The sequence below is a fragment of the Xenopus laevis genome, chromosome 8S, assembly GCF_017654675.1.
Source record: "Xenopus laevis strain J_2021 chromosome 8S, Xenopus_laevis_v10.1, whole genome shotgun sequence".
NCBI classification, from domain to species: Eukaryota; Metazoa; Chordata; class Amphibia; order Anura; family Pipidae; genus Xenopus; species Xenopus laevis.
This window is the reverse complement of record NC_054386.1, coordinates 41,126,853-41,139,792: the sequence shown is the minus strand read 5'-3', so window position 1 is coordinate 41,139,792 and position 12,940 is coordinate 41,126,853. Positions and strand designations below refer to the sequence as shown.

At 38.2% G+C, this 12,940-nt stretch overlaps 1 protein-coding gene across 1 annotated transcript in view; it reads right to left on the bottom strand.

The window, feature by feature from the left end:
- The window catches only part of LOC108700024 (steroidogenic factor 1), a 94,554-nt gene that overhangs the window by 65,037 nt on the left and 16,577 nt on the right, over nucleotides 1–12,940 (bottom strand). The window contains exon 2 of the mRNA XM_018232865.2: nucleotides 2,832–2,973. Coding sequence (XP_018088354.1) covers nucleotides 2,832–2,973 — 142 coding nt within the window. The remainder of the gene's footprint in view (nucleotides 1–2,831; nucleotides 2,974–12,940) is intronic.

The following is a 12,940-nucleotide window of genomic DNA, read 5'->3' as shown; positions in this document are numbered from 1 at the left end:
GGGATTCTTGGGATCTGAGGATAAGGGATCTTTCTGTACTTTGGATCATCATACCCTATAGGTGGCCATACACCATTAGATCCGCTCATTTGGTGAGGTCTAAAGGGCCGATATCGGCAGCTTTAATCTGCCCATGTATGGCCACCTTAAATCTGCTAAAAAGTATTTAAATATTTAATAAACCCAATAGGATTGTTTGCTACCATTATGGATTCATTTAGCTTAGTCACCATTAAGTCCAAGGTAAAGGACTGGGCCTCTTGCAGAAAACTAAAGGGATCCTGTCATCTGAAAACATGTTTTTTTCAAAACACATCAGTTAATAGTGCTACTCCAGCAGAAATCTGCACTGAATCCATTTCTCAAAAGAGCAAACCGATTTTTTTATATTCAATTTTGAAATCTGACATGGAGCTAGACATTTTGTCAATTTCCCAGCTGCCCCCAGTCATGTGACTTGTGCCTGCACTTTAGGAGAGAAATGCTTTCTGGCAGGCTGCTGTTTTTCCTTCTCAATGTAACTGAATGTTTCTCAGTGGGACATGGGTTTTTACTATTGAGTGCTGTTCTTAGATCTACCAGGCAGCTGTTATCTTGTGTTAGGGAGCTGTTATCTGGTTACCTTCCCATTGTTCTTTAGTTTGGCTGCTGGGGGGGGAGGGGTGATATCACTCTAACTTGCAGTACGGCAGTAAAGAGTGATTGAAGTTTATCAGAGCACAAGTCACATGACTTGGGGCAGCTGGGAAATTGACAATATGTCTAGCCCCATGTCAGATTTCAAAATTGAATATAAAAAAATCAGTTTGCTCTTTTGAGAAATGGATTTCAGTGCAGAATTCTGCTGGAGCAGCACTATTAACTGATTCATTTTGAAAAAAAATGACCTGGGGTTTTCCAGATAAGGGATCTTTCCATACTTTGGATGTCTACAATAAATCTACTTAAAATAAATTTAAATATTGAATAAACCCAATAGGACTGGTTTGCCTCTAATATGGATTAATTATATCTTAGTCCAGAAACCTGTTGTCAAGAAAGCTCCAAATTACACAAAAGGCTGTCTCCCATAGGCTCTATTATAATCAGATAATCCAAATTTTAAAAAATTATTTCCTTTTTTCTCTGTAATAATAAAAAAACAGTACCTTGTACTTGATGCAAACTTAGATTAGTCCTTATTGGAAGCAATAGGACAGCTAATTGGTTTATGTAATGTTTACATGATTTTCTAGTAGTCTTAAGATATGAATTAAAATTATGGAGAGATCCCCAGGTTCCTAGCATTCTGGATAACAGGTCCCATACCTGTACAAGGTACTGCTTTATTATTACAGAGAAAAAAGTAAATCAGTTTTAATAATATTCATTATTTTATTAAATTGGAGTCTATTTGCGATGGCCTGCTTGTTTTAAGTTTTTTTTTATTTTACTATCTGATTTAGTTTTTTCTTGTTGCAATGGGTTAACATTTTTCTACTGCACAACAAAAAAAATGGTATGTCTAGCCGAACAGTCGATTTCTGCTGGCAAAAGAATACATTTTGAGCGGCGAGAGAATTTTCAAGGTCACTCGTATTTTAAGACTTTCAAAGCAGAGAAAATGCTAAACAGTGAACCAAGGGAGCCATAGGTAGTTGTGAATTATATCCTCTTTCAATAAGAAATTTTCAGTCTAAAACCAGCCCACCTATTCACAAAGCAAACATTACCACCAAATCATATTCTTTAAATTGTCCTTTCTTATACAGCTATGGGATGCACTATCCAAAAACCCGTCAACCAGACAGTTCTGAATTATGGGAAGTCCATCTTCTACAGTCCCATGCATCTTTTGCTTTTTTTTCTCTTTATTTATTGTAATTTTCCAACAAATACATACAATGTATCTTTATATACTTCTCTAAGGAGTATGATCTAGCATTAACTATAAATCTAACAAAAAAAATAAGGAAATATATCTCCCAGGGTAGTTACTACTAAAGGTAGTCCTGCTGACCTTTCACATATTAAATACCTGTAAACTCCTGATAGAAACTGGAAACAAACTAACATTCCAACTATCTACCAAGTATAAAAAGAAGTAATAACTTAGAATATGAAAAAACAGTGCCAAGAGGTCTGAGAGAGAAAAGAATAATACAGGAAGCATATCAACTTTATCTAAGACCATGCATCCCTTTCTAATGCACAGGAGAGGGTTACCAAGATCAGAATATGACGTTACAGTGACATTTTTGAGGCAAGGATCATAGTTGTCCTCAGTGTCGGACTGGGACACCAGGGGCCCAACCAAAAACCTTAGACAAGGGGCGCACTCTAAGAACTATTATTCTTACTCAAGTCTCCTCACTCAACCTCTATTCTCCCAGTCTCTTTTCTTTACATACTATAATCTATTATTCCATCTATTTAGCCTTTGTTCTCATTGAAATAGAGAATGGCCATGAAATAGGCCAAATGTTTAGCAGCATGAGGGCCGACACGGAGCTAATATTCCAGCATACACTCAAAATCAATACTGAATAATAATTAAACTGATAATTCAATATAAATCATAATAATATTGCAAAATTAAACATGAATTCCTGAACATAATGTGGTTTATCCTTTTAAGTGCTGTGAAATGAGAAATGATAGCACTGACCAAAAGGCCATTATGCCAGTTCTGTCGGCTCTACCATTCTAGCTGGCTCCTGGTCTATGCCACACCAATAATAGGTGGAGCTGCTGGCACTAATCTGGTTTCAAATGATAAGTATTGATTTATAATACTCAATAAAATTGCTTTGTTTGTGCTAAAAAAAAAGTAAAGACCTTCATCAACTTACCTTCCAATCTCATCCCAACATTGAGACATTTCTGAAAGCGACAGTATGGACATCTCTTCCTTTGGGTCTTGTCTATTTTGCAGCTCTGGTTCTCTGTGCAAGTGTAACGCTTATTGTTCTGGACTGTTCTCTTAAAGAAACCCTAGGACGACACAAGGAACAAGACAAGTGATCAAGAGTTATATAACATGACTGAAGGTATCTCTATCTCACCACCAAAAAAACCACTGTCGCTACCAGTTCTGATCAAATCTATCTCCCTTATACTATGGGGGTTATTTATTAAAATCCGAATGATTAAAAACTTCAATTTTTTTTTACTATAAAATCTAAGTTTTTAGTGGAAAAAAAGCTCTAATTTTTGGAGATCTATTATACCCTAAGGATGCTAAGAATTCAAATCCAGAAATATCTTCAACCTGTTGAGGTCCTGTAGAAGTCAATGGCAGAGGTTCTATTTGCAATTTAAAGTTATTATTGTCTGCGCTGAGATTTGTACAATAATCAGCACATTTCAGGCTTTTCCACCATTTTCACAAAAAAAATCAGACTTTTTTTGCACAACAAATCGAAAAAGTTACGGTATTCATGCCACAATTTGAAAAAGTTTCGGTTTTTGTCGATTCGAGTTTTTTTAATGATAAATAATTGTAAATCGTGGATTCTAGCTTGGTCAGATTTTCTTTTAATTAATCTGAAAATTTTGGATGTTAGTAAAAAAAGTGTTCAGTGTTTTGAAGACCACTGGAGGGTCCACTATGCCTAGATTATTCACTGTTTTTTTTATAAATCTAATACTAGAAATATTTAGTGTAGACCAAATAATTGTTTCCACGATATCTATATTAGTTTAAGGCCTATGGCACACTTGGGGGCAGATTTATCAAGGGTCGAATTGGCCAAATTCGATAGTCGAACTAAAATCATTCGATCGATCTAAGCAATCGTTCAAATCGAACGGTTCGAATGATTTTAAAAAAAAAACTTTGACTTTTTAAAATTTAGCCAAATTTTGGCTCTTGGTTCTATGAGGTCCCTATAGGCTAACATAGCAATTCGGCAGGTTTAAAGTGGCGAAGTGGTGAAGTCGAAGTTTTTTAAAGAGACAGTACTTCGATTTTCGAATGGTCAAATATTCAAAGTATTTTCAATTCGAATCAAAGTCGAATTTGGCCTATTCGATGGTCGAAGTATCCAAAAAATACTTCGAAATTCTACGTTTTTTAATTCGAAAATTCACTTCGACCTTTGATAAAACTGCCCTTTGGTGTTTTGATCGATGCGGTCCTCTCGAAGAGAGTCATGTTCGCTGAAACTGCTCAACTATGCCTGTATGTAGCCAATTCCTATTGTTTTGGAAATGTTCTCCCTGTTAGAGTTACTGGTGGCAACCCCCAAGAAGAGCATTCCTGACAGCCTGGTGTCTGCCCTAGGCAGCACTCATGGGCGGATCTTCATTAAGGCTTGGGGAGGCTAAGCCTCCCCAAACCTGTTTGTTGAAAAACAAGCCCCTTAAAAAAAAAAATCAATAAAGTTATTTAAAAAAAAAACAAAAGAATAACGGAGCTGAGCATTGTGTTTACTTGTGCTGTTCGGAGGAGAGGAGTTGCTGCTAATTAGGGCCTGTAAAAAGAGCAGTACCTGTCAGTTTACGTGTGACTTGATAGTGATGACGTCATAACGCGAGATTTCAAACTGCAAATCTCATGAGATTTCTTAATTGGAAAATTTACAAACCCATCTTAACGGTAAATATCGTGCAGCACCACCAGTTAGAGAGTAGGTGTTAAACTGTTTTCTGTGACCAGGGCTAACAACAGACATGGCAGCTGCAGATCCTCTACTTGCTTGCTGTCTGGTATGTAGGCATTGTTTGATATTTAAATGTAAAGAATTGCAAAACAAAATACATTTTACATGTTGCATGTTATGACACACTGATTTGTGGGCTTAGGGTTTCAGTGGTTATTGGCATAAAAAAGTGACAGGGTCCCCTAATGTAATTCAGTTGTGTGTGTGTATATGTATGTGTTTGTCTGTGTGTGTGTGTATATATGTATATGTGTGTGTGTATATATATATATATATGTATGTGTGTGTGTGTGTGTGTGTGTGTATGTATATACTGTATGTATGTGTGTGTGTGTGTATATGTGTGTGTGTGTGTGTATAGATATATATAATACACATAAGCCATGAATATCTTGTAAATGATATCCTTATAAACGGTGAGTAGCGTTGTCATCAGTTATAAACGGTGAGTAGTGATGTCATTTCTGTCACACGACTCACTAAAATTTGCGTATTATAATAAATAAAGTACCCCCAGTTGTAAAATATGAGGATATTAGAAGTTACCTCGGAGTTCCATGACCTGTATAAAAACACTCAGCCTTCGGCCTCATGTTTTTATATGGTCATGAAACTCCTCTGTAACTTATAATATCCTTATATTTTACAAGAGGGGGTACTTTATTCACAGTGTGTGTGTGTGTGTGTGTGTGTGTGTGTGTGTCTCTCTCTCCATGGCCAAATAAGATGCAGTAGAATTCAGTTGAAACCTAATGTAAGGGGTGTAGCAGCAGGCAGTTTGTCTGAAGCCCTTATTAAAGTTGCCAGAGGTGCTTGGATCTAGGGGCACTTGCAATTATAGGGATGAAATAGGAGGCAGTTTGTGTGGGAGTGCCTATTTTTAATTGAATGCAGCATTCACTATCTAGGGGCACCACTCTTGAAAGAAGGTAGCATTAGACAGTCTGCTGTGTGCTACATATATTCTTATTTGTATTTTTATGTGTATGAAATCTTTAAAAATGGGGAATTCATATTTTGTGAATACCCCACTTGTCCCTGCATATTCAAACATCTAAAGCATGGTGATATAGCAACAGTTTAGCTTGCAGCATACATGCCTTTATTGTAGTTTAAGCCAGGGGCTGGTCTAATTACCCCCTTGGAGTCAGGAATAGATTTTTCCCCTGTATAAGGCTACCTTTTTTTTTTCACCTTTCTCAAGTTCAACTAGCAGAGACAAAAATGTTGAACTGATGATTGAATGCCTCAATGTCTCAATCTACTATTATACAGTTACTGTGAACAATTAATTGTTCTGTGTTTTGCCAAAAATAAATGCAGACCTAAACTGGCTAAATATAAGGAGAATGTAATAAGAGTACTTGAGTAAACGTATATAATGAAAATCTCTTTGTAAAAAATATTTACTTTTGACATATGTATTTTTGCATTTGTTTTGTAAAAGTCATAATTGCACTAAAATTGCACTAAAATAATGCACAAAAATAATGTACTTTAAACATTCAAGTTAAAATGTGAGCAATCGTCATTAAGTATGCAATATTACATGACAAGATTCAAAAATTCGTTCCTAAAGGACAAATAAAGAGAATTCTCTGGGGGTGTGAATGTGTTAGAAACCACACCAGTGAACATCATCAGTTACTTTACATTCCCCATTGTGGTATACCTGCTGCACACAACTGCCAATGCCCCAGTGATTCGCTGCACACTGCCGCCAATGCCCCGGCAATCCCAGACTGGGCTAAAAAACGCACAGTAAAGATCAGACCTAAACTTTAAAGTCACAACTTTGTGTGCATGCACTCTATCCAGAGAGTACAAAGGATCTCTGGGACATTGGGCAAGATGGTGGTGCAGCAGGAACAGCACCCTGGGCTGGTGCACTTTTTAGCAGGCAGAAGCATTGTCCCAGGAAGGTTGTAAAGTGTGTGTGTGTGGGGGGGGGTTGTCTAACACATTGGCATCACATAGAGAATTTGCCTTTGCACCTTCTTATTTTCATTACATCCCTACAAATAGGAGCTCTGGCATAGGGTCTGAGGCTAGCAATTATAATTCCTGGGGTGATGCCTAACAAATTGGCTAGGTGTTGGAATATTACTGGTGGTATTTGTTTCCATTCAGCTACAATTGCATTCGTGAGGTTGGGCTGTAATATTAAGGAGGAAGCCTGGCTCACAGCCAGGGTTCCCGTTCATCCCACAGGGCAGGGGTGCAGTTGGGTTGAGGTCAGGACTGTGCAGTCAGATTCTCCATTCCCTGCTTAGCAAATCCATTTGGACGGATCTGGCTTTTTACATAGGGTCATTGTTGTGCTGAAACTGGAAAGAGGCTTCCCCAAACTATTCTGCAATGAAGGAATTACAGATGTGAGATGTAACATTAAGGTTCACGTTCACTGGTCCTTGAACCAACCATGAAAAACAGGATCAAAAAATGATTCCACCTTCACCAAACGTTACAGTGTATACATAGTGTTATGTGTAATTTATATAGTTTCCCAAAATTACCAATTATGACATCTTTGGTATAGGTATTGATCTTTCTTAACAAGAATTCAGAACTACTGTACACTAAAGAAAATGTATGGTTTCTGCTGGATTCAACACTATATTTGTATGCATTTTCAAGCCGGTATCCACTCCATGGGGCAAATTCACTTAAAGGGTGAATTTTCGCCAGCGACTGCTTCACCACACTCCGTGCCACTTCACCAGGTGCAAATTCGCTACCACTACGCCAATTCATTAAAATGCAGAGCTGCATCTCAGCAGCCGAACGCTGGCGAATTTTCGCTAATGTTACTTCGGCTGGGTGAGCATTTCACAGCGAATTTTTGCTAGCTTATATTTCTGCCTAGTGAAACTTCGTTAGTACTCTTATGCTTAGGTCACTTTAAATATGGCAGGTACATATAGGTCATATATAGATGACTTTATTAGAGATGTTGGTCCAAATGCTTGAAGTGGCCACTTATTATTACACATGTCCAATGAGCCATAATAAAGACAGAAGATCCTCTAATGCGCCCACCCTTAAACAAATGTAGCATGCCTGTCAAATTGGTTTTAAAAAATTGCTCACACATAAATCTTTAATAGTTCTGACTTCTGAAGGCAATCCTGCTCTAAAGAAAGAAAGTCGCCAGCGTTTTTTACAACTTTAATGCATTACCAGCAAACAGGATATGATGTCACTGACATAAGATTGAGGAAGAAGTAGCTTTGTTTTATCAGTTCGTCAGGTCTAAGGTGGTGAAGTGAACTCTGGCGAAAGGGCTAACGCTCAGTAAACGTCACATCTTAGTGAATTTGCAGAGTAATGACCATTCGCCAGAAGCAAAAGTCGTCTGGCGATAGGGTGAGAACGAACACTAGCAACGGTCTCGTTTGTTAGCGAATTGTCCTCTACGCCCGTTAGTGAATTGGTGATGTCCCCGTGGATGAGATTACTGGCGAATTGGCCATTTCTCCCTTTAGTGAATCTGCCCCCATGTGTCAGCACCCAGGTTGAAGCAGTGTGCAGACACACCAGAAAGCAGATCTGAGCAGAAGGGCTGTTTCTCTGCCTGAACTTGGCCCATGTGCTAAGTGACGTGAATTACAGCATTCTACATAATATGCAACTCAATCAGCTGTTTCTCCACCAGTATAAAATTGCTGGTGAAGAAACTGTTCATGTGACACCATTAGCCTCCCCAAACAAAAAAGTCACCCTCCGCCTATGGCAGCACTCCCCAAATTTAAATAAATAGGCTGCATGTATTTCTATGTAATACCCTCCATCATGTATCTTTAGTTTTTCCTTTTGTCTAGATGTGCGCCTGGTGTTTGTATAAGGCGCTGCACCTATTTGCACAAGCATATCACCTTAAACAATATGTTCTAAAACAATTTAATATGTTTTTTAATATCCCAACTCAGCTTCTCACCTAATAGATTTCCCCCCATAAAACTTCCCACACAATGTTTCATGTTTAACCTCTTGCTTTTCATTGTGCTGAAAGGCTTCTTGACAATAGCTTCATCCTTTTGTTTGCCGTACACATGGTTCCCACACTGCATTTAATGAAATAATGCTGCGTTACCCCAATGGCTTTATTTTTCTACATATTGTATTTCAATTGTCAAAAAGAGAAAAAAGAAATATGCTTCTGATAAATATGCATGCAGAGGTGTTTTACAGGCGAGAAGGTGGTTTAGTGGTTGCGACTGTAGTGAATCTTTAAACAATGGAATCTGTTGCCTATTATTTGACGCAGCAAATACTCCCCCCCTCCCAAATTGTTTTAAGAGTAGATATGGAATTGTATTCTTTAATGGGCAGTATTTAGAGAATGGTGTTTAAGGGAACAGAATTTCTGACAATGTAACAAAAGCATTGCACACTGAATTATATAAAGAGATTAGGATGAAAGATAATTTCCGAGGTCACTATTCCCCATTGCTGCCGTGCACCCATAAAAATAGCTGTATGGCTTCCTATTGCATGCATTAGTGAAGACTATAAACTAATTTAATATTGACCTTTGAAAATATGGGGGGCTCTGGACTATCTGTCAACTCCTGCCCAGGCCCTGCCAACTAAATACCAATCCCCAGAACAGTTGGCACACACACTTATGCACAAACACCCAGTGACAAGCCCTGATCCTTTTGGGACATGAAAATCTGGCATCGTTAAAACCTACCATACATGATGAATCTATGCCACTTTTTTTATTTTGCCATATATTGCCCCCAGATTAAAACACACTATAAAAATTTTTCTGAATGGTGAGTTCTCCCCAGTGTCGTGTTCCCCATGGTTACTAATATCAAGATATAATTTCAAGAAATATGTTGCCGTGGTGCAGGAAATCTTTAAAAATGCAGCACACAGACCAGACCCTAAAGCTGGCCATAGACGCAAAGATCTGATCGTACGAATCAAGGATTCGTACGATTTTTCGAACCGTGTGTAGAGAGTCCCCACATTTTTCGTCCGGCGGAGATCGGTCGTTTGGTCGATCGGACAGGTTAGAAAATTTCTGTCGGCTGCCGTTAATATCTCTGCGTGTATTGCCGATAGTACGATTTTCAGTGGGAGACTGTCACTAGCTTTGGTTGGACATAGATATCGTACGATTGCTGTCAGGGGCAGAACATTGCTGATCTGTTCTTTAACTAATCTGACCGGTAAGACTTTGATCTGAATGGTTAGTGGCAGGTTGGGAGATGGGAAAGTCCGATCGTACGATGATTCGTTTGATCAAAGTTGAATATAAGAAAATCTGTTTACTCTTTTGAATGGATTTCAGTGCAGAATTCTGCTGTAGCAGCACTATTAAATGATGTGTTTTGAAAAAAACATGTTTTCCCATGACAGTATTCCTTTAAACAACCAATCCAATAGGATTGTTTTCCCTCGTAGATGGATAATTGTAGCTTAGTTACAGTACAAGTTAATGTTTTATTATTACAGAAAAAACAAATACTTTAAAAAAAAAAAAAAGGTTTATTTGCTTAAAATGTAGTTTATGAGAGATTCAGAGCGTTCTGCATAAATGGTTTGTCGTTTCAGAAAAGTGTGCAGTGAAATATAATAACATAAAATACTCATATACTGGCATTTCTTTCATAATATGTCTGTAGTTAACTATGCATAGCAGATGGAAGTAGCTGGAGATTCCATGTGACAATTTCATACTGAAGTGCTCAAAAACAATTGTTATTGCCGCTACCGGCTCATTTTTACAGTAAGGGATGCTAATTGAAAACAACACTGATTCCTTCCAACTCCTGAGTTTGATTCAAACAATAGTGATGGGAGAATAAATTCACCAGGCGCTAATTTGCAGCGAATTTCCACATTTCGCTGCCGGCGAATAAATTTGCGAACTGTGGATAAAGTTTGTTGCATCGAAAAATTTGGGTGCACATCAGAATAGTCACACACATAAAAATTGTCGTGCGTCAAAATTATTCGGATGCCCATTGACTTTAATGCATTTGGACAAAATAGTCCAAAAATTGTCGCGGGCGTCTAAATTGACACTGGTCAAAATCATTTTGAAGCCCGTTAACTGCCATTGTTGACCTGTTATCCAGAATGCTTGGGACCTTGGTTTTTCCAAATAATGGAATCTTTGCATAATTAAGATCCTCATATCTTAAAGTCTACTAGAAAATATCTTAGTTTGGATCAAGTATAAGGTAGTGTTGTAATGCTACAGAGAAAAGGCAAAACTTTTTTAAAAATGTGGATTATTTGGAAAAAAATAACGTATATGGTAGACAGCCTTTCCTTAATTCCAAGCTTCTTGGATATTGGATCCCATACCTGTACAGGAATGGGATCCATTATCTAGAAAGCTTCAAATTAGGGAAAGGCAGTCTCCCTCACATGCCATTATAATCAAATAATCCAAATTTTTAAAATTTAAAAGACACTGTATTTGTTCCAAACAAAGATATACTTAATCCTTATTGGAAGCAAAACCTAGTTATTGGGTTTATTTAATGTTTACGTTATTTTTCTAGTAGACTTAAGGTTTGAAGGTCCATATTATGAAAAGATCCATTATTTGAATAACCCATGGATTCTGGATAACAGTTCCCATATCTGTATAATGCATTTCTAACATTCCACAGTTTTGCCTAACAACATAATGGTAATAAAATACACTCCAGGTTCAATGCAGTCTTAGCAAGTGTGACAATAAGGGGCAGATTTATCAAGGGTCGAAGTGAATTAGAGGGAATTTTCTAAGTAAAAAAAATTCAAAATTCAAAGTAATTTTTTGGATACTTCGACCATCAAATAGGATACTACGACTTTGAATTTACTTTGAATTCAAAGTAATAATAGTTTGAATATTCGACCATTCGATAATCGAAGTACTATCTCTTTAAAAAAACTTTGACTTCAATACTTGCCAAATTAAACCTGCCAAAGTGCTATGTTAGCCTACGGGGACCTTCTACAACCGATATAATCGTTCGATCGAGCGATTTTACTTGGATCATTCGATGGCCAAATTCGAATTCGAAGTATTTTAATTCGATGGTCAAATTTCGAAGTATTTTACACTTCAAAATTCGACCCTTGATAAATCTGCCCCTAAAAGACTAATCCCATAAACAATTACTGTATATTTTTAACCCATAGCCCAATAGTCATTTTGAAATAATGGATGGGGATGGTTTATTCTTTTAATGAAAACTAGGAATATTTTTCCCCACCTTTGTCTGAATACAAAAAAGACTTATGTGATAAAAAAAAAAAGGTTGATCTTGAAGGTTATGTCTAACGAGTTGGGTTTTCTCAAGGTGGAGTTTCCATATGTTTGCATGGGTTTCCTCCGAGTGCTCTTGGTTTCTTACACATGAGAATCTATTGATTGGATAGTTTGCTTCTAATAAAGGCTCTAAGATGTGTAAAACATATGTACATGGCCATAGACAGCAGAGACATTATCTTGATTTCAACAGGGGAAGAGAACTGAAATGAATGATTATACTGTAGATTCTCTGCAAGGCTCTATGTAAAACATTGAATATCTCTTGTAGCATGGTTGGGAAAATCATGGATGGAAAGTATATCCCTCCCAGAATCCTCTATGAAGCAGTGCAGAGGGCAGGGCTTCGCCAATGAGGCGGTTTGAGGCTGACGCCTCAGGCGGCAGCACCCCACTAGGTCACAGGGGCAGCAAAAATGCTGCTCCTGGTACTTTAAGAGCGAATTTCCGGGGGAGGGGGGGCAGCAGCAACTGTTGCCTCAGGCAGCGGAGGGGCCAGGATCGCCCCTGGCAGAGGGATGTGAAAATGAGGCTCTGAGTAGCAGGGAGGTGATTAGCCTCACCTGGAGTAAAAAGGTGGGGGCTCAATTAATGCTGCTCTCTGCCCTGGAGAGAGAGAGAGAGAGAGAGAGAGAGAGAGAGAGAGAGAGAGAAAGAGAGAAAGAGAGAGAGAGAGAGAGAGAGCTACTGGAGGGCTGTGTTAAAAGTTTGCTTAGTAACTGCATGTTACCTGTGTTTAAAGCATAAGGACTTTTATTGCTGGGCACAAGTTTCCAGAAAGAGACAATTTATCTGGTAGCAAGGACTGGCAATCTGTGGATTTGGGCAATTGCCCCAAGGGCCGCTTTAAATTTCATTCAAGTGGGCCGGCCCGCTCTCTCGTTCCTAATCAGAAACTGTGCTGCAGTGTCTCTGCTGTTTCTGGATCCATGTGACACACCCCTTGTGCCTGTCTTCTCTGCTGCAACAGCAGCAACATCGATATTCCCAGCTGCCGAGGAAATACACTAAC